The sequence below is a fragment of the Salvelinus sp. IW2-2015 genome, linkage group LG1 (genome assembly GCF_002910315.2).
Source record: "Salvelinus sp. IW2-2015 linkage group LG1, ASM291031v2, whole genome shotgun sequence".
NCBI classification, from domain to species: Eukaryota; Metazoa; Chordata; class Actinopteri; order Salmoniformes; family Salmonidae; genus Salvelinus; species Salvelinus sp. IW2-2015.
The window spans coordinates 50,013,250-50,035,012 of record NC_036838.1 but is presented as its reverse complement, the minus strand read 5'-3'; the positions used below and the strand labels follow the sequence as shown (position 1 = coordinate 50,035,012).

The window sequence follows — 21,763 nt, the reverse complement described above, 5'->3', positions numbered from 1 at the left end:
TTCCGATTAATCGGTAGACCTCTAGTCCATACTGTGAGACGCCTAAGACAGCACTACAGGGAGACAGGACAGACATCTGATCGTCCTCGCAGTGGCAGACCACGTATAACAACACCTGCACAGGATCGGTACATCCGAACATCACACCTGCGGGACAGGTACAGGATGGCAACAACAACTGCCCGAGTTACACCAGGAACGCACAATCCCTCCATCAGTGCTCAGACTAACCACAATAGGCTGAGAGAGGCCGGACTGAGGGCTTGTAGGCCTGTTTTAAGGCAGGTCCTCACCAGACATCACCGGCAACAACGTTGCCTATGGGCACAAACCCACCGTCGCTGGACCAGACAGGACTGGCAAAAAGTGCTCTTCACTGACGAGTCGTGGTTTTGTCTCACCAGGGGTGATGGTCGGATTCGGGTTTATCGTCGAAGGAATGAGCGTTACACCGAGGCCTGTACTCTGGAGTGGGATCGATTTGGAGGTGGAGGGTCCGTCATGGTCTGGGGCGGTGTGTCACAGCATCATCGGACTGAGCTTGTTGTCATTGCAGGCAATCTCAATGCTGTGCGTTACACATGCGTTCCCTCATGTGGTACTTTTCCTGCAGGTTCATCCTGACATGACCCTTCAGCATGACAATGCCACCAGCCATACTGCTCATTCTGTGTGTGATTTCCTGCAAGACAGGAATGTCAGTGTTCTGCCATGGCCAGCGAAGAGCCCGGATCTCAATCCCATTGAGCACGACTGGGACCTGTTGGATCGGAGGGTGAGGGATAGGGCCATTCCCCCCCAGAAATGTCCGGGAACTTGCAGGTGCCTTGGTGGAAGAGTGGGGTAACATCTCACAGCAAGGACTGGCAAATCTGGTGTAGTCCATGAGGAGGAGATGCACTGCAGTACTTAATGCAGCTGGTGGCCACACCAGATACTGACTGTTACTTTTAATTTTGACCCCCCCTTTGTTCAGGGACACATTATTCCATTTCTGTTAGTCACGTGTCTGTGTAACTTGTTCAGTTTATGTCTCAGTTGTTGAATCTTATGTTCATACAAATATTCACACATGTTAAGTTTGCTGAAAATAAACACAGTTGACAGTGACAGTTTCTTTTTTGCTGGGTTTATATACTGTATGATTTGTCTTTGTTACATAGTATAGTTTTTTCTTATTTTTGTTCTGTTTAGTCACATGATTTCTCAATTTGCAGTAGGTTTGCCAATCGCTTATGCTGCCAGACTTATTTTCCATTCCTTTTGCCTCATCCCTCTCAACCACAACATTTTTCAAATCCTGAGCAATCCACAGGGATTTAACAGTTTTTACAGTCATATTCTTAATGGGTGAATGTTTATTAGTAACTGGAGTAAGCAATTTCATAAATGTGTCAAGTGCAGCGTCTGGTTGCTCTTCAATACACACCACAGACCAGCAAATATTATTTACATCATCAACATAGGAATCAGTACAAAACATCCTGCAGAACCTCTTATACACAATATTAGGTCCAGCCTTTTGAACTTTTGGTTTTCCTAGATATGGCTACCAAATTGTGATCACTACATCCGATGTATTTCGATACTGCTTTAAAGCAAAAGATGTGATCAATACATGTGGAGGATTTAATTCCTGTGCTGTTTGTAAATACCCTGGTTCAACAGCTTGGGTTGTATGTACAGTTGAAGTCAGAAGTTTACATACACCTTAGCCAAATACATTTAAACTCAGCTTTTCACAATTCCTGACATTTAATCCTCGTACAAATTCCCTGTCTTAGGTCAGTTAGGATCACCACTTTTTTTTAATAATGTGAAATGTCAGAATAATAGTAGAGATAATTATTTATTTCAGCTTTTATTTCTTTCATCACATTCACAAGTTGGGTTTACATTTTGGCCCATTTCTCCTGACAGAGCTGGTGTAACTGAGTCAGGTTTGTAGGCCTCCTTGCTCGCACAAGCTTTTTCAGTTCTGCACACACTTTTTCTATAGGATTGAGGTCAGGGCTTTGTGATGGCCACTCCAATACCTTAACTTTGTTGTCCTTATGCCATTTTGCCACAACTTTGGAAGTATGCTTGGGGTCATTGTCCATTTGGAAGACCCATTTGCAACCAAGCTTTAAGTTCCTGACTGATGTCTTGAGATGTTGCTTCAATATATCCACATAATTTCCCTCCCTTATGATGCTATCTATTTTGTGAAGTAGACCTGTCCCTCCTGCAGCAAAGCACTCCCACAACATGATGCTGCCACCCCCGTGCTTCACGGTTGGGATGGTGTTCTTCGGCTTGCAAACCTCCCCCTTTTTCCTCCAAACATAACGATGGTCATTATGGCCAAACAATTCTATTTTTGTTTCATCAGACCAGAGGACATTTCTCCAAAAAGTACAATCTTTGTCCCCATGTGCAGTTGCAAACCGTAGTCTGGCTTTTTTATGGCTGTTTTGCAGCAGTGGCTTCTTCCTTGCCGAGCGGCCTTTCAGGTTATGTRGATATAGGACTCGTTTTACTGTAGATACTTTTGTACCTGTTTTCTTCCAGTATCTTCACAGGGTCCTTTGCTGTTGTTCTGGGATTGATTCGCACTTTTCGCACCAAAGTACGTTCATCTCTAGGAGACAGAACGCGTCTCCTTCCTGAGRGGTATGACAGCTGCGTGGTCCCATGGTGTTAATACTTGTGTACTATTGTTTGTACAGATGAACGTGGTACCTTCAGGCATTTGGAAATTGCTCCCAAGGATGAACCAGACTTGTGGAGGTCTACAATTTTCTTTCTGAGGTCTTGGCTGAGTTCTTGGCTGATTCCTTGAAATACATCCACAGATACACCTCCAATTGACTCAAATGATGTCAATTAGCCTATCAGAAGTTTCTGAAGCCATGACATTATTTTCTGGAATTTTCCAAGCTGTTTAAAGGCACAGTCAACTTAGTGAATGTAAACTCCTGACCCACTGGAATTGTGATACAGTGAATTATAAGTGAAATAATCTGTATGTAAACAATTGTTGGAAAAATTACGTGTCATGTCCTAACCGACTTGCCAAAACTATAGTTTGTTAACAAGAAATTTGTGGACTCGTTGAAAAACGAGTTTTAATGAAGTGTATGTAAACTTCAGACTGCAACTCTATCTCCTCACAGTGTTATGCTTCTCAACTCCAGTGAACTCTGGGTAGGTCTCGGAGGTTTCCAAGTCCTTGAGTTTACCCTGGGCAGAGAGGGAGGAGGAGAAAGAGAAAGGGAGGGAGAGACATTCTTCTGCAGCTGTCTTCCCCAGTCTCTCTCCGCTTCCTCCCTAGACACCAGCTGCACTAGAATATCACTACTGCTGTTCCAGCTGACACACAACTACACAAACAATGGGCTCCCTATGTTCTGTATGTCTATACACCACAAACACACTCCCCTGATCTCAAATGCAGGTATCTGTCCCACGTGTGCTAGATCATGCCTGCTGCTAACCCTGCTCAGGTTAAAGCAACTGTAAGTCAGGATGGTAAGTCATCACGCCTCAGGGCAGCAGATCCTATCTCTGCTCAGGGAACAGTCCCGCTGGGCACAGACCTCAGTTCAACATGTAGTTTTGATTTGCATATGGTTGAGTTATCAACTAATGTGAATTCAATGTGAAATCATCAAAACAATGTTGGTTAAAAATTTGGTGAAAAAAAACGAAATTCCCTCACGTTGATGAATTTCTTTCAAATCCAATCTGTTTTTCACGTTGATTCATCATCACATTACATTTTTTTGTTGAAATAACATGGAAACAACATTGATTCAACCAGTTTTTGCCCAGTGGGATACTCATTATAGTTGATGAGTGGATAGCTGGAAACTTGGAGTACATTGTTCATGAGATCAGGTATAACCTTCCCATGAGTAATATAGGGTAGAGATATCTCCTCTGCAGGTTAAAGTGGTCTCATCAGGATATAATAGACTGACAGGATTGTTATGGTCATCATCTCTGTGTTGTACAGTGAACAGCACGCTTTACCTTGAGAGACCCCATAGCACAAAGCTGGTGAATGYCAGATTGTTTGTTTGAGTGATGATGAGGCTAACCAGCTTAACCATCCCAAAGCCTCTCAGGCAAGCCAAGCATGCCGGGGGCATGATGGGTCAACGGATGCACAGCCATCTCACAGGGTTGAAGTGTGCCTGGATTAGCTGACACTTAATGAATGTTGCGTTATGCTGAATTACTACCTTTCATGCCAATGACTGAGTTGTTGCATCAAAGAGAACAAGAGACAGATGTAATCTTCAAACCAGTAACAGCACATGAGGAAAACACAGTGTGTCAAAATGCTAAATACAAACTACATGCCAGCCAACTGTGGTCAAATGTATTCATACAGGAAAGTAAAAGACACCTGTTGGTGTGGACAGTGATGACCAATTAGAAAACACTGTTGAATCCCAGTTGAAATTATTCATCCTTGTCTCAGAGTAGACATAACATAGTAAACGTAAATCCGGGACATTCAAATTAGTATGATATGTTACGTTTGGTATGGTTACATAAGACAGAAGGTTACTTTTCAAAAACCGAAAGTAGGGTGGTTGGTCGTGGTGGATGGATTGGTGGGCGTATAACGCGAACGTCACGCAACCCAAATGTTGCGTGCTTGAATCTCATCATGGGTAACTAGCATTTTAGCTATTTAACTTAACTTAACTTTGCAACTACTTACTACTTTTTACCTACTTTGCAACTACTTAGCATGTTAGCTAACCCTTACCCTAACACTAACCCTGTAACCTAACTGCTAACCTAACCTTAACCCCTAACCCCTAGTCTAGCTAACATTAGCCACCGAGCTAGCGTTAGCCATCTAGCTAATATTAGCCACAAGAAATTCATAACAGATTGTAAGAATTGCAATTCGTAATATATCATACAAAATGGATGATGGAAATCCTCAAATGAATACATACCATATGAAGCGTAACATATCATTCTAATTGTGTCCCAGATTTACATTTAATATGTTACGTCTACCCCTAAGTCCAGGTTGAAATATTCCAAACACACTACAACAAAGATACATGTGTTTTTGAGAGTCTCTGCAGCACAAAGGATGTTTCCTCACCAGGCTCCTTGCCAGAGTAATGCGTCTGTTCTTAAAGCCTCACACTTCACGTCTGTTCAGATCAGGAGGCAATAGACCAAAGACACACGCCTGTTGGGTGAGCTGCTGCACACAACAGACACTTATGTTTGTGTGGATAAGTACAACAGCTGCAGGGGAGAGAGAGAGAACAAGGGCCTCCACTGTGTTTTCTGCTCTGAGACTAGACTTTACTTGAGTTTACTGCTGCTGGGCCGTGTGCGTTTGTGTGCTCCCAGGTTGATCAATGTAGTCTGCATGAAGGAAGAGTACTGCAGGAGGGGACATGAATCAGTTCTCTGAGAGCTCAAATAAGGCTTTGCAGCTGAACTTAAACTTAAAGCACTGCACCTGAGGTCATCAGCTCCTGCCCTCTACTTTGTCTTTATCTCTCTCTCTCCTCCATATGCACACACACTCCCAAAGACTATTGTTATGTAAATCAAAAACCTTTCTTAAAAACTTTGTGCAAGACGTCTAAGTGGACAGTGCAATAGAGAGAGCCCACTTTGGGATTTGTAATACGTTTCCAATGTGAGCCTGGTTGAAGTAGCTGACACCGCAATCCAGAGAAGGTTCAGGGGTTGGGAAGTGAGTGACTGCAGATGAATCCACTCTGTCACTGACTATGCAGTACTCTGCTCTTCACTATAATCTACTGCATCCTATTGATTAGCATTGGGACAAGTGGGGAGGGAGAATTAGGTCATCCATAACCTTGGAGGTACTATGGAGATGAAATAGTGTGAGGTGCTGAGTGAATGCTGATGGACATAGGTTAGTARCCCTTATTCCTTTGAAGTTCTAAATCATATACTTGTTTAAAGACCATTTGATTTGATTATGAAATACACCACATTAAAGTTCTACATCTCTCTCATATGCACCAGAACATAAAGCATTGGCTTGGTTCTTTAGTGTGGTTCTTATTTTATTAGAGTGAAATGTAGGGCTACTTTCCATCCAATGTTGTAGTTAAATACACCTTTGCATTTAGTGAGGAAAAACACCCTGTACAAAACAAAAGACTTGAAACTCTCTTGCCTTCAGAATAGTTTGGCAGTGATATATTTATTTTACACAATAGTTAATAATCCACAGTGATTTCACAACCTCTCATTCATAGGCAAGCGTCAGTTTCTCTTAATTGAAAATAACGAAGCATAAATTAAATAATTCAGATCTTTTGTTGAGGACGGTAACCAATAAAGTAGTAAAGCTTAGAAATAAAGGTAGTAAAGTTCTACTCTCCACAAATCAGCATTTTCACATTACAATGTTTGTATACACTTCAGAGAGAATCCACAGCATTTAAAAAACCTAATTCACTACTGCTTCATTTGTGAGATAACTGAATTCATTCATCGAACAACAAAACATAGTTCCGTTTGTTTATTTATTTTCTCAAACCAAGTGACCTCAATCTGTCAGGTCACAGATGTGCTTTGAACACCACAATGTTTTCACTCTTGTTATATTTACAAAAGTCACAAAGCATGAATAGGTTGTGTAAATATTGCATATGGGATTTGGAAACATTTGCCCACCTACACACACAAATACATTCAACAAGGAATACTAATTTGCAACTTGTTTGCAACATTGCATAGCAAGGATGTGAGCCAGTATCGAGATGCTGTCATCACTACTTGAAAGAAGTGTTCTGACAAGTTCTGGGTGGAGTAACAAATATTCTGAAGTTAAACTAAAGCTTGGGTTTTCAACACATGTTCTTTAGACTAAACCAACAAACACACATACACCTGCATGCGAGATAGGCTATACGGTTTGTAGCTGAAGTGTTCAAACATGTATTACAATGATTTCTATCCAACATTGACTGAATGCATTGAGACTGCACATTAAAGAGGGTGTGCAAAGGAACGCGTTCCCATTAATCAGAGGCCAGGGATGTTGATAGGGGACCTATGACAACACAGGGACTGTGGCGTGTGTGTTTGTTTTCTGTGTAGAGTTCATCCTTCCTTGGGTTTCCCCTCTAGGAACTCCTGGATCTTCTGCAGGCTCTCTTCCTGCTGGCCCAGCGCCTCCAGTAGAATACCCATTGGTGACTTCTTCAGCCCCGCCCCCTCTATCTTATTCTCCAGTTTATTTTTCATGTTGCGAAGGCGAAGTGAGGCGTGTGCAAAGATCACTGAAGTCAAAATATATAGAAGCAGATTAATACCCTTACTTTGCACTAATGTAAAAACACCAATGTAAGTAATACCTCCAGGATATTTTCAAATTGGAATAACTTAAATTCAAGTTTGCCTATTTATTTACCAATGGCATAATTGTGGTGTAGCTTGAAGAAACATTTAATACCAAACCGTTCAACTTACAGAGAATAGGAAATGTGATCCCAAACATGAAGACCATAACGCCATCGAAGAGAGACATAAGAAAGTAGCTGGCTACCATCACTGCCATGACAAATAATGTGGGGTTCTGCCTCTTAAAGTCTTTGATCATGGCCTTATTCTCTCCAGCCCAAACTGAGCCCAGGAAGACCAGCGACACCACTGCCATGCCCATGAACATCCCCATAGGGTTGAGGAACCTGCAGGGAAACACACACACCACAACATAATGAGACGGCTGGGTGGGTGGAACAGTTGATATTTCATGTAGTCATGGATACCATCTAGTGGTGATAGGTTGTCAACACATCAACATGACTTTTTAGCCCAAATGCAAATATTTATACAAAAGATGTTTCATTAACAACCACAATGAGAGCAATTTCAAAGATTATGATGACATGTTACAAAAGTGAATCTACAAAATAATAACCCACTGAAGGATGAGTGGGACATTTACACAGCAAGTAGTTTTGACATAGCCCTATGGTGCATTGTTAGGAATGTTATCATTTCCAATGGTTTGTCTCAAACTTCATTCAAGAGAGTTGTTTTAGATAATATGACTCCTGGACGTTATGTCTTCAGACTCCAATAGTGAACTTTGCCCAACCTCCAGTGAATAACAACAGATGTTTCTCATATCCCTGTTATCTAGAACAGCAGCTGATAAGTGAGCAGGAATTAGGGGCCTAGTAGTTGACCACCATAGCAGCGGTGTGTCATCATAACCAAGTAGGCCTAGCCAAAAGATGACAATTTMTTAAGTAAAAACCCTTCCGCCATAGTGATTTTGGTGATCAATTGTTAGTTATGCAGTCATGACAGGATACCACCATTTGTGAAATTTCACATTGTAAATCTGAGCAATTCTAGAAACAAATTAACGAATTAGACACTAGCAAGGGTTTATATGAATTTTCTAAAAGCATTGTGAAATGAAATAAATTAAATGTTAATGTGATAACATACATAGACAAGCATTGCATTATCTAGCTAAATGGCTGTTTGAATTTAAACAATGCAGCCCCGGCTTTCATCTGTCGGGAATAACTACAACAAGGACTGCATGCTGCATCCAGAGATGAACCACTGACAAGATGTGGTGGCTTTTTGTGTGCTTTTCAGCAGCCATTACATCACCCAGGTGGGTGCTACATGTTTGGCAATAGAGGACCAGCACCTACGGAGGAGCGACGTTTGGAGGAACTGACCGCCAAAGCAGGTGTGGTGCACTGATGAAGAGCTCTGGGCCTGTTTGTCTTGTCAGACTGTCTTTGTTTCTCTCTGGCTGTACCATCGATGCCCCTTCCGCTGAAGCTACACTGCATTTCCAATCCAAGCTGCCTCAACTCCCAGCCTTTCCAACATCCGAAGCCAATTAGAGACATTCAATCTTCAACTTCATCATCTCAATTTCAAAGTGTTGTTTCTTCACTTTTTGTGCGCTTTTACATTATGTTCTGTAATGAAAAGTGCTCTACAAGTTAAATTACTATTATTATTTTCATGAAGAGCTTCAGCAGGATGCAAGACATGAGTCTCTCAACCTGTGAAGCGTGCCCACATCCTCTACGCTCAAAATTAGTCTGGAGGTTTCGGTTGACCAATCATGCGCTCTGTCTCCCTTGGCATTAGTCATAAATAGGCCTAGCAAGGTGCCAACCTTCAGATATGGCAATGGAAAGAGAAAGCTTATTTAGGTGAACTGTAAGACAGTATAAAGCATCAACYTCATGCATAGTAGCCACATAGTGCCATAACAGCTGCTATGGGCAGCTCCTATGTTTAGACTTTAAAGTGAGTCCCTGCATCCATAATTAGCTAATGAGACCCAGCTTTAATTTCAGGCATTAGTTAAAGGTAAAATCTGGGATCTGAGAATCTGTTTAATGGCCATTGATAAAATTATTCTTTAAGAACTTATAAATGGCTCAGCTCAATAGCACAACTGTTTTACCCTATCATAACCCAAACTATACTCCATTGTTCATACACACAAACAAGAAAAACCTAACAATGTATAACAAAACAAGGAGCGGGCTGTCATTTAGCTGAAAAACGAATCCAAGATTGTAGTTTTAATTGATGTTAACTGTTATAACTAGTAATGGTGAACTACAGTAAATCAGATTTCCCAACACTTAAAGCTGCAATATGTAACTTTTTGAGCGACCGACCAGATTCACATAAAAATGTAAGTTATAGAGCAAGTCTAAAAAGCAGTATATCTATTAAATGTTCACTATTTATATGCTTCCCGTTCTTACGTTTAGTTTGTCTTTTTACTTTCGATTTTGTACACTAGTTCCAAACAGCTGAAAATACTATTTCCTGGTATTGAAAATATATTGTACTGCAGTTTTGAAGGTACAATGATTCTCGACACTATACATTGCTTGTTTAATCACATAAACTGAAATTAGGCAAACTATTAGAATTTTAGTAAACAGGAAATGGCTTAGTGATTTCTGCTTATTGCACATTTAATATACCACCCAGCCCATTTTAACCTAAGTGTAGTATGGCACACCAGATATTTTATGTTCTCGATACAAATTGTGGACAGTGTCTCATGCTACTTACCCAACAACAAGGAAAACAATGATAGCCATTGCAAAATAGTTTGTCTGATAGTAAAGCAAGTTGTTGACAACCCTGTTGTTCCATCTAGGTAAATCTCTCGCGTCTGGTTTAGCAAATCGGTCGGAACCTGGGAAGAAATCGTCCCAGGGTTTCAGCGGTGTGAGTTCTACCCTAGCCATGTGGCTACTATGTGAAGAGTGTAAAATATAATGACTCGGCTTGTTGTAGGCTACTGCAAACAGAAGCTCAGATTCAACAGTCACTAAATAAAAAAAAATCAGTTTCTCGCGATAGCTTTCGAAGTACCACCCTGAAGAACTCATAGATCAATGAATGGTCTGATCAAAGATGGAACAGAGGCTACGGAGTCATTTATCCAGCGTGCTGAAAATGCGTTTTATAATCTCTCTGATAACAGTTAATTGATTTTAGAGTAATCTATTGAATCAATTTAAGAGTTATCAACCATACATATATTTACAGTATTTTCATCTCTCTCTCAAGTGGAATTATGGCATTAGTACTTAGTTTAGGGAAATGTTCTACGCTGCTAGACATTGCGCAACTGTAGTAACAAAGTGACTGAGGCCAACAGTGTCAAATAAATTGCAACAGAGTAACAGTAATTCAAAAAATTATTCGCATGAAATCGCGCGTTGTTTCTTCTGTACCCCGCCCTTTTTATGACGAATCACACTCTAATTGGTCACAGTCAGCGACTTCCTGCGGTGAAAGTAAGTACACTTCCTGCTGTCGCAGAACACGTATGGAACGGGAATAATGTTTCTACCAACATCCCCAAAGAAGGGAAATTATTCATAATTTATTGCAGGTCTGTCCATATGAGATTAATAGCCAGCTGCATGATGATACAATTGTACTTTACCATATGTACTTTTTAAATATATGTCGCTTACAAGAGCCAATATGATTGCTTCAGTTTGCTAAATTAACTAGCAATAGCTAGTGGAACATGGAATCCAATTTCTGTCCTAACTAGCTACTAGCTGTAATGATAATATTACGATAGTTGTTTTGTCTCTAAACTAGCTGAATGTGTGTGGCAACCCCCACAAGTTAAGCAATTGCACATCAATAGTTAACGTTAGCTAYCTAACCACAGCTAGCTATAGCTAACATTGACTTGCTCTGCTCAACGACAGTATCTAGATGTGGGGGAGAATCCTGAATCCTGTGGTGATTAGCGGAGTTCGTCTAACTTGGAGTGCCAGAAGTCTCTTCACCATGCAGCTGAAGACTACAGAGTTCAAGTCCTTATTCAGCGATGGACTGAATGGCATAGCAGGTGAGAGCAGGTACATTTTTGCTACCAACCAATTTGGCTATATCAAAGTCTAGGTCAGTGGCACTTAACCTCACAAGCAGAACGTGGAAGATGACAACAGCCCAGAATAAGTTTATCCTCGGGAGTTTAAAATATCCCAGTTCTCTACTTAGTGATTTGTAATATTATTAACCTTTATTTAAACAGGGACATTGAGAGAACAAGTTCACAAGGGAGCCCTGTATATGTTTACAAAAAACAATTCATCAATAAAACACAACAGCCCTACAAAACACACTATAACAAAACACATAATAAACAACATTAAACATATTTAAGAAAAGCAATCGCATTCTGTAACAGTCTCCAATCAATAATTGAAAATGCCTGAAAGGAATATTGAATAGTAAGGAATTGTTTGTGTATTGTTCCACACACAAGGGGCAACAAAAACTAAAAGCAGATTTTCCCAATTCTGTGAAGACCAAAAAGGATCTTCAGAGTTATCCATCCCTGAGAATGGGTTTGGTAATTTGTACATCTAAAATTAATCAATGAAGTAATGTACTGAGGAAGTTTCTGCAAGACTGCTTTGTATATAAATAAATGCAGCTCTCTTACACGTTTGTAAAGAATACAATGAGTCCTAAAACTGAACCCAGTCCAATGGTTTCAAAACAGAGGCTGCCACGTGCGTATAAATAATGTCACCCTAGTCTATTACAGGGAGAAGCGTTGTTTGAACAGTCCTCCTTATAAATCCAGCCTCAGTTCTGAAAATATTTCTAAATTAAAAAAAACAATCATAGATCTCAGCTTCTTTCTCAAGTTTTCAATGTGTGTTACAAAAGACAACTTGTCATCAATCCAGATACCATGAGGCTGGGACTTGAGAACCAGGTTTGGATCAGAATTTATTAATCAGTGTGTCTGCTTATATTATGATTAATGAATTAAGTGATGCAGGGGTATTCAATGCATGTCAACACTAGACATCTTATCAATTTATGCATGTACTTCTCCATAGAGATCTTTGAGAAGCACAAGTTTGAGCTGAGGATAGCAGGGGGTGCTGTGAGGGACCTCTTGTCTGGGAAGCGGCCAGAGGATGTGGACTTTGCGACCACAGCAACACCAGAGGAGATGAAGAGCATGTTCCAGAATGCAGGGATCAGGATGATCAACAATAAAGGGGAGAAGCATGGGACCATCACTGCTCGAGTAAGAGTACCCAAGATTGATGTGCAGTTTGACCAGCTATACACAAATATTCCACATCCAGAATGTGAGACTGATGTGATGTTGAAATGTTCTCTTACACCACATTTCTTTCTACAATCTGATTTTGTTACGATGTGGTGAAGTGTTAAAAGTCAATGTAGCGTGAATTCTGCTGTACAGTAGGCCTGTGTGTTTGTTGCTTTAAAACACATGACATTTGTCTTTTCATCTCTAGCTTCACAATGAGAACTTTGAAGTGACCACACTGCGCGTAGATGTTGAGACGGATGGACGTCATGCAGAGGTGGAGTTCACAACAGACTGGCAAAAAGACGCAGAGCGTAGAGACCTCACCATCAACTCCATGTTTTTAGGTGTGTTTATAGTATATTTTCAACCCTTCTGAAATGAATGCCAAACTTGACATTAGAAGGGGGGAAAATACATGTCTTCTTATTTGATTTCTGACCAAACAGGGTTAGATGGGACCCTATATGATTACTTCCAAGGATATGAGGACCTCAAGAACCGAAAGGTTCGGTTTGTTGGCAGAGCTGAGCAAAGGATTCAGGAGGACTACTTGAGAATATTACGATACTTCAGGTAATCTAGACTTGTCTGGGGTGTAAATGGGGCAGGTGTTTGTTGGACTTGGCTATGGCTATTAACAAATTAAACTTTAGTATGTGAGGGTTTCTGCATGTTATTTCTGTCTTTACTTGTGTATATCCCCCGGTCTGCKCCCAGGTTTTATGGCCGGGTGTCAGTAAAGGCAGCGGAACATGACCCTGTCACCTTGGAGGCCATCAGGGAAAACGCCCGTGGCCTGGCAGCCATATCAGGGGAGCGCATCTGGGTTGAGTTGAAGAAGATGGTGGTGGGAAACCATGCTGCCCACCTACTAAAGGTCATGTATGAGCTGGGCCTGGCTCAGTACATAGGTGAGGGAGAAAGCCCTGTTTGCTAGGAATAATGTTATGGGGAGTCATGCAACCATGCAACCAACTACATAAAGCATACCTCAAAGCACTATATTTAGGGCGTCCCGGTGACAGACCACTAGAAATGTTCTCAGCTAGAGCATAGGTATTTTTAGATGTTATCGTAATTATAGTTGTGTAAGAGTTATACTTTTATTCCAAGGTTTACCTGCAGAGGGCGACGTGGAGGAGATGAAGCGGATCTGGCAGCATGTGAAGGACCATTCTCCCAAGCCCGTGACTGTTCTGTCGGCCCTGTTCCGCTGCTCCCAGGATGTGGAGAAGATGGACCTGAGGCTGAAGGTCTCCAGGGAGGAGAAGAACCTGGGTCTGTTCCTGGTCAAACACAGACGGGACCTCCATAAATCCCAGGATGATCCAGACAGCCTGAAGCCCTACACTGACTTTATCATAGATGTAAGCACAGTCAAAATGAGTTGATGTAACACCACTTACTCTATTTAAATTAAGACTGTCAAGATTGTGTCCTTTTTGGAACGGAGTGTATGAAGCCCAATCTGATAGAACCACATGGTCTGGTAGATAATTTCTATGTATCTTGTTTGCAGAGTCGGGAGGTAGATGCTCAGAGTAAAGTATGTGAACTGCTCAAGTACCAGGGAGAGGACAAGTTACTGGCAGAGATGGGCAGATGGTCCATTCCTCGCTTCCCCGTGAGTGGGCATGACTTGAGGAAGATGGGCATCACCTCAGGCAAGGAGATCGGTACTACCCTACAGAACCTACGAGACGTGTGGAAAAGGAGCCGTTACCAGATGGACAAAGACGAGCTGCTTTGTCATGTTAACAAGACATAATTCCAGTGTGTAGCAGGTGTTACCCCCTCATACACCTCTGTTGTTTTCCAGACTGAGTGTTGAATATGAGAAAGAAACCTCACAAGGACTGAATCATATTTACTTTGTTTAACTAATTTAGCCCAGTGCAGCACTTAGAGTTTTGGTATTATGCTCTCAACTGCACAGCTGTCCTATGAAGAAAGTTTGTAATCAACCTAAGCCACTGCAGTATCTCAACATCTGTGGCATTATTGATATCAGAWCTATTATTTTGTACATTTCCTGCCCCGAAATGCCTTTGAGATTGGCCAATCTGCTGTTGGGATTGTAGTTGGGATTCAGTCAAACTGGATATTTTGCCAATTCTCAATGGTGATTTGAGCAATGAAAGGCTAATGAGCAATGTGGAATTGTTTGGAATGCCCTATAATCATATCTCAGACAGCCGGTCTTTGACCAATATAGTGWACCGAATAAATCTGTATTTCATGGGCTGAGAAAAAACATGACTCCAGGAATTTAGAATTTTGTTTTGACAACTCATCAAATGGCTTGAGGGTGAAATCAGCTTGTGTATAGTGTGGTTTCTTTGTGTGTTTTCTCTTATTAAATATTTAGTCTATTTAATGTTTCATAGATAAAGCAGGTGGTGTGTAAAAAGTTAGACTATAGCCTAACTTTGAAAGGATGATACTTAAGTGACACAAATAATAAAGCACAAGCTTGACTTTAACAAAATACAAATGAACAAAATACAAATGGTATTCTACTTAATTTTGATATTCATATACAGTGGGGAGAACAAGTATTGGATACACTGCCGATTTTGCAGGTTTTCCTACTTACAAAGCATGTAGAGGTCTGTAATATTTATCATAGGTACACTTCAACTGTGAGAGATTGATTGAGTGTGTGGACAGGTGTCTTTTATACAGGTAACGAGTTCAAACAGGTGCAGTTAATACAGGTAATGAGTGGAGAACAGGAGTGCTTCTTAAAGAAAAACTAACAGGTCTGTGAGAGTCGGAATTCTTACTGGTTGGTAGGTGATCAAATACTTATGTCATGCAATAAAATGGAAATGAATTACTTAAAAATCATACAATGTGATTTTCTGGATTTTTGTTTTAGATTCCGTCTCTCACAGTTGAAGTGTACCTATGATAAGAATTGCAGACCTCTACATGCTTTGTAAGTAGGAAAACCTGCAAAATCGGCAGTGTATCCAATACTTGTTCTCCCCACTGTATATATGCTACTTACTGTGTGATGCCTATGAGTCCTATCATGTTGTACTATTGCATGCCACTTTCTGCCTTTTGCAGTGAATCCTGAGTACCGGTATAACCTTTCCAGATGTATAATTTATTTATAAAATGTATAGAAGGCGTTGTTATTGTAAAGATGCAGAAGCATAGCCCCGCCCTCCTGCTGCGCATCCAATATATAAATAATTTGAGGCTGCCGACGCTCCTCTATTCACATCGTTGCACGCACTTGGTGACATCCATCTCCAAKGTTTTCGCGCGTCAAGACGCTTTCTATGTCTATCCTTTAAACAATTGCTGTAGAACAGTTAACGTCTTTAGTCTGTTAATAATTATGTGTACATTTTCATAAGGACATTTCTTTTTCAGTTGCATACATTTTCCAAGGCAGATTTGGGGGTTTGTGATATGCTGTGCAGTTGATAGGTTATATTTTAACTATTTGTGAACATTAGCTTAAGGACCGAATAATTTGAGTTTTTATCATAAAATTGTGTTATTTTGTAGCGAAATTATGACTTTCTTTACTTCAAATAATAGTAATATAAGTTTGAAAACGGAATTGGCAGAAGATGTGCCACGTGATGAGCGCTTGGCTCGAGTTGAAATAGCCCTTTTGAGCATCATATTTTTCAGTGCCGCAATGTTAAACTTTGTACTGCTATTGGTGTTGTGGYAGCAGAGGACGCAGCTGTCGAGGATGCGCGTCTTTGTTTTTCACCTTTGCCTGGCAGACCTGGTGGTCACCTTTTTCCAAGTTTGTCCGCAGCTGATGTGGGATGTAACGGACAGATTCATTGGTCCTGACATAATGTGCCGCCTGGTGAAATACATGCAGGTCGTTGGCATGTTTGCCTCCACTTACATGATTGTAGTGATGACCATTGATCGCTACCAAGCCATCTGTAACCCCATGGTGACTTTCCAAAGGCGCAGAGCGAGCTGGAACGTGCCTGTGTGCGTTGCATGGTCCGTGTCCCTCTTCGGCAGTCTCCCTCAACTGTTCATCTTCTCCCGAGTTCAAATTGCGCCTGGTGTCTATGACTGCTGGGCTGACTTCATCAAACCTTGGGGACTAAAAGCTTACGTGACCTGGACCACTCTGGTGATATATGTGTTGCCAATCTTAACTGTTATCGTTTGCCAGGTGCGTATTTGCCGAGCTGTTCAAATCAACTTTCACATGAAAACACATCAAGCATCGGAAATTGTCACCAAACCTCTACACTCCAGGACCAGTAGCGTTGCTGGAGTGTCCAAAGCCAGGATCAAGACCGTGAAGATGACCGTGGTCATTGTTCTTGTCTACATTATCTGTTGGACTCCTTTCTTCACTGTCCAGCTGTGGTCCGTCTGGGATGTCCACGCACCCACTGAGAGTAAGTGCTCTTCAATATTCAGAAACACTTAGAATTCAACTAGAATTCAATCATATTGTCAAATGTTTTAATGCCTGAATTAAAATTTTACAATGTAGGTTTAATTTATTTATCTTCTATTAGGGTAGGCCTGTGCTAAAATGTATAGAATTACATGGAATCAGGATGCTGCTACTTGATAATAATATTCTGTGTTTTAATATTGATTTCAGCTGCAACTTTCTCTATCCTGATGCTTCTGGCAAGTCTGAACAGCTGTGCAAACCCCTGCATCTACCTGCTCTTCAGCGGGAAGCTCCCCAAGAGACTCATGGCGGTGTGTGTTAGCCAGTCGGACATTAAGGACTCCATACAAGAAGAAGCCACTGTGGTCAGCTCCTTGTACATCAGTTTTAAGAGCCTTTCTGAATCCAGATGAAACAAGCGGCACAGCGCTCTCTCTGGCTGTTAGAGCTTGATGTATACAGTTGAAGTAGGAAGTTTACATACACTTAGGTTGGAGTCATTAAAACTCATTTTTCAACCACTCCACAAAATTCTTGTTAACAAACTCTAGTTTTGGCAAGCTGGATAGGACATCTACTTTCTGCATGACACAAGTKATTTTTCTCAACAATTGTTTACAGACAGATTATTTCACTTATAATTCACTGTATCACAATTACAGTGGGACAGAAGTTTACATACACTAAGGTGACTGTGCCTTTCAACAGCTTGGAAAATTCCATAAAATTATGTCATGGCTTTAGAAGCTTCTGACAGGCTAATTGACATCATTGAGTCAATTGGAGGTGTACCTGTGGATGTATTTCAAAGCCTACCTTCAAACTCAAAGCCTCTTTTGAGCTTGACATCATGGGAAAATCAAAAGAAATCAGACAGACCTCAGAAAAGGAATTGTAGACCTCCACAAGTCTGGTTCATCATTGGGAGCAATTTCCAAATGCCTGAAGGTACCACGTAAATCTGTACAAACAATAGTACGCAAGTATAAACACCATTGAACCACGCAGCCGTCATACCGATCAGGAAGGAGACACATTCTATCTCCTAGAGATGAAAGTACTTTGGTGCAAAAAGTGCAAATCAATCCCAGAACAACAGCAAAGGACCTTGTGAAGATGCTGGAGGAAATAGGTACAAAAGTATCTATATCCACAGTAAAACGAGTCCTATATCGACATAACCTGAAAGGCCGCTCAGCAAGGAAGAAGCCACTGCTCCAAAACCGCCATGAAAAAGCCAGACTATGGTTTGCAACTGCACATGGGGACAAAGATCGTACTTTTTGGAGAAATGTCCTCTGGTCTGATGAAACAAAAATAGAACTGTTTGGCAATAATGACCATCATTATGTTTGGAGGAAAAGGGGAGGCTTGCAAGCCGAAGAACACCATCCCAACCGTGAACCCCCGGGGTGGCAGCATCATGTTGTGGGAGTGCTTTGCTGCAGGAGGGACTGGTCTACTTCACAAAATAGATGGCGGATAGATGAGGGAGGAAAATTGTGTGGATACATTGAAGCATCATCTCAAGACATCAGTCAGGAAGTTAAAGCTTGGTCACAAATGGGTCTTCCAAATGGACAATGACCCCAAGCATACTTCCAAAGTTGTGGCAAAATGGCTTAAGGACAACAAAGTCAAGGTATTGGAGTGGCCATCACAAAGCCCTGACCTCAAGCCTATAGAACATGTGTGGGCAGAACTGAAAAAGCGTGTGTGAGCAAGGAGGCCTACAAACCTGACTCAGTTTCACCAGCTCTGTCAGTAGGAATGGGCCAAAATTCACCCAACTTATTGTGGGAAGCTTGTGGAAGGCTACCTGAAACATTTGACCCAAGTTAAACAATTTAAAGGCAATGCTATATAATACTAATTGAGTGTATGTACACTTCTGACCCACTGGGAATGTGATGAAAGAAATAAAAGCTGAAATAAATCATTCTCTCTGCTATTATTCTGACATTTCACATTCTTAAAATAAAGTGGTGATCCTAACTGACTTAAGACAGGGAAMTTTTACTAGGATTAAATGTCAGGAATTGTGATAAACTGAGTTTAAATGTATTTGGCTAAGGCGTATMTAAACTTCCGACTTCGACTGTAGATATAAAGAACATATTCRGTATACAGGTCATTCTAAGATCATCTATATCATAGGGGAAAAAATGATAATTATTTTTGTACATGTCATACACATCACAATGTTATAGCACATTTGTTTGTTTGTTTTTACTCTGAAAATGAATATAGACTGGGAGCTGTGTACAAATATGTAAATATAAATGCACGTGTACATTTGAACATAGAGATAAGGCTAATGATGATTCAGAGATGTTCTACATCTCATGGCATGAATTTTAACATCCAAGCATTGAGCTGGTTACATGATATATATACACAGTAAAATCAACATACACTACTGTTCAAAAGTTTGGGGTCACTTAGAAATGTCCTTGTTTTTGAAAGAAAAGCACTGTTTTTGTCCATTAAAATAACATCAAATTGATCAGAAATACAGTGTAGACATTGTTTATGTTGTACATGTCTATTTGGAGCTGGAAACGGCTGATTGTTAATGGAATATCTTCATAGGCGCAGATGCACATTATCAGCAACCATCACTCCTGTGTTCCAATGGCACGTTGTGTTAGCTAATCCAAGTTAATACTTTTAAAAGGCTAATTGATCATTAGAAAACCAATTTTGCAATTATGTTAGCACAGCTGAAAACTGTTGTTCTGATTAAAGAAGCAATCAAACTGGCCTTCTTTCGACTAGTTGAGTATCTGGAGCATCAGCATTTGTGGGTTCGATTACAGGCTCAAAATGGCCAGAAACAAATAACTTTCTTCTGAAACTCGTCAGTCTATTCTTGTTCTGAGAAATAGAAGGCTATTCCATGCGAGACATTGCCAAGAAACTGAAGATCTCGTACAACGCTGTGTACTACTCCCTTCAAAGAACAGCGCAAACTGTCTCTAACCAGAATAGAAAGGGGAGTGGGAGGCCCCAGTGCACAACTGAGCAAGTGGATAAGTACATTAGAGTGTCTAGTTTGAGAAACAGACACCTCACAACTTCTCAAATGGCAGCTTCATTAAATTGTACCCGCAAAACACCAGTTTCAATGTCAACAGTGAAGAGAGGCGACTCCGGGATGCTGGCCTTCTAGGCAGAGTTGCAAAGAAAAAGCCATATCTCAGACTGGCCAATAAAAATAAAAGATTACGATGGGCAAAAGAACACAGACACTGGACAGAGGAACTCTGCCTAGAAGGCCAGTTTGCGCTAACCCTAACACTTAGATGCAGTGCCTTAGACCGCTGCGCCACTCGGGATCCCCTTTGATGACGCTAAAACATTTAGAGTGGAAGCCATTGTGAAGTGGATTTACAAAAGATTTAAATGGACACATAATATCAGATTTACTGATGTATGAATAACTCAGCCATCTCTTAACCAATGCCTTAGCTCTTCTCAAACTAAGTTAAGCGATGTACCATGGGCTTAAGTACTGAATTCGGACTTAAGTTTGAATGAAATACGTTTATCCAAAATTACCAAGATTGAGGAAAATCTATACTGATGGAACTTTTGGGTCCTTGAGGCAAATTGGTTCAGCATGAAGAAAGACACATAGGAGTTGAAGTCGGCCGTTTACATACGCCTTAGCCAAATACATTTAAACTCAGTTTATCACAATTCCTGACATTTAATCCTAGTAAAKATTCCCTGTCTTAAGTCAGTTAGGATCACCACTTTATTTTAAGAATGTGAAATGTCAGAATAATAGTAGAGAGAATGATTTATGTCAGCTTTTATTTCTTTCATCAAACATTCCCAGTGGGTCAGAAGTGTACATACACTCAATTAGTATTATATAGCATTGCCTTTAAATTGTTTAACTTGGATCAAACGTTTCGGGTAGCCTTCCACAAGCTTCCCACAATAAGTTGGGTGAATTTTGGCCCATTCCTACTGACAGAGCTGGTGTAACAGAGTCAGGTTTGTAGGCCTCCTTGCTCACACACGCTTTTTCAGTTCTGCCCACAAATRTTCTATAGGATTGAGGTCAGGGCTTTGTGATGGCCACTCCAATACCTTGACTTTGTTGTCCTTAAGCCATTTTGCCACAACTTTGAAAGTATGCTTGGGGTCATTGTCCATTTGGAAGACCCATTTGCAACCAAGCTTTAACTTCCTGACTGATGTTTTGAATTGTTGCTTCAATATATCCACATKATTTTCCATCCTCATGATGCCATCTATTTTGTGAAGTGCACCAGTTCCTCCTGCAGCAAAGAAACCCTAAAACATGATGCTGCAACCCCCGTACTTCACAGTTGGGATGGTGTTCTTCGGCTTGCAAGCTTCCCCATTTTTACTCCAAACATAACGATGGTCATTATGGTCAAACAGTTCTATTTTTGTTTCATCAGACCAGWMGACATTTCTCCAAAAAAGTACAATATTTGTCCCCATGTGCAGTTGCAAACCGTAGTCTGGCTTTTTCATGGCGGTTTTGGAGCAGTGGCTTCTTCCTTGCTGAGCGGCCTTTCAGGTTATGTCGATATAGGATTAGTTTTACTGTGGATATTGTCAGGTTTTGGCCAAGACTGTTCGGGTTTTGGTCACTAGATGTCCCCATTGCACCTTTTTTGTACCTTTTGTTTTTCTTGCTCTAATTATTGTTTGCACCTGTAGGTCATTCCCTTGTTAGTATTTAAACCCTGTGTGTTCCT

The 21,763-nt window shown here is 40.8% G+C and overlaps 3 protein-coding genes across 4 annotated transcripts; 2 read left to right on the top strand and 1 right to left on the bottom strand.

Moving 5' to 3' along the window:
- Positions 1 to 6,511: 6,511 nt before the first annotated feature.
- arl6ip5a (ADP-ribosylation factor-like 6 interacting protein 5a) lies at positions 6,512 to 10,417 on the bottom strand. Its single transcript, XM_023995446.2, has 3 exons — positions 10,084 to 10,417; positions 7,480 to 7,697; positions 6,512 to 7,289 (listed from the first exon to the last, which is right to left on the bottom strand). The coding sequence occupies exons 1-3, from the start codon at positions 10,404 to 10,406 to the stop codon at positions 7,111 to 7,113; spliced, it is 720 nt and encodes a 239-aa protein (XP_023851214.1). The 5' UTR covers positions 10,407 to 10,417; the 3' UTR covers positions 6,512 to 7,110.
- Positions 10,418 to 10,816: 399 nt separating this feature from the next.
- Positions 10,817 to 15,001, top strand: trnt1 (tRNA nucleotidyl transferase, CCA-adding, 1). 2 transcript variants are annotated; one of them, XM_023995422.2, is made up of 8 exons: positions 10,817 to 10,915; positions 11,247 to 11,389; positions 12,396 to 12,589; positions 12,825 to 12,963; positions 13,066 to 13,192; positions 13,337 to 13,530; positions 13,733 to 13,986; positions 14,139 to 15,001. In XM_023995422.2, the coding sequence occupies exons 2-8, from the start codon at positions 11,254 to 11,256 to the stop codon at positions 14,385 to 14,387; spliced, it is 1,293 nt and encodes a 430-aa protein (XP_023851190.1). In that variant the 5' UTR covers positions 10,817 to 10,915; positions 11,247 to 11,253; the 3' UTR covers positions 14,388 to 15,001. The 2 variants fall into 2 exon arrangements, with proteins under 2 accessions (XP_023851190.1, XP_023851200.1); XM_023995432.2 differs by having other exon boundaries at positions 11,247 to 11,399.
- Positions 15,002 to 16,115: 1,114 nt separating this feature from the next.
- Positions 16,116 to 17,501, top strand: LOC111972094 (oxytocin receptor-like). The gene is made up of 2 exons (XM_023998978.2): positions 16,116 to 17,016; positions 17,229 to 17,501. Exons 1-2 carry the CDS (start codon positions 16,152 to 16,154, stop codon positions 17,432 to 17,434), a joined length of 1,071 nt encoding a protein of 356 aa, XP_023854746.1. The 5' UTR covers positions 16,116 to 16,151; the 3' UTR covers positions 17,435 to 17,501.
- The last annotated feature ends 4,262 nt before the right edge of the window (positions 17,502 to 21,763 follow it).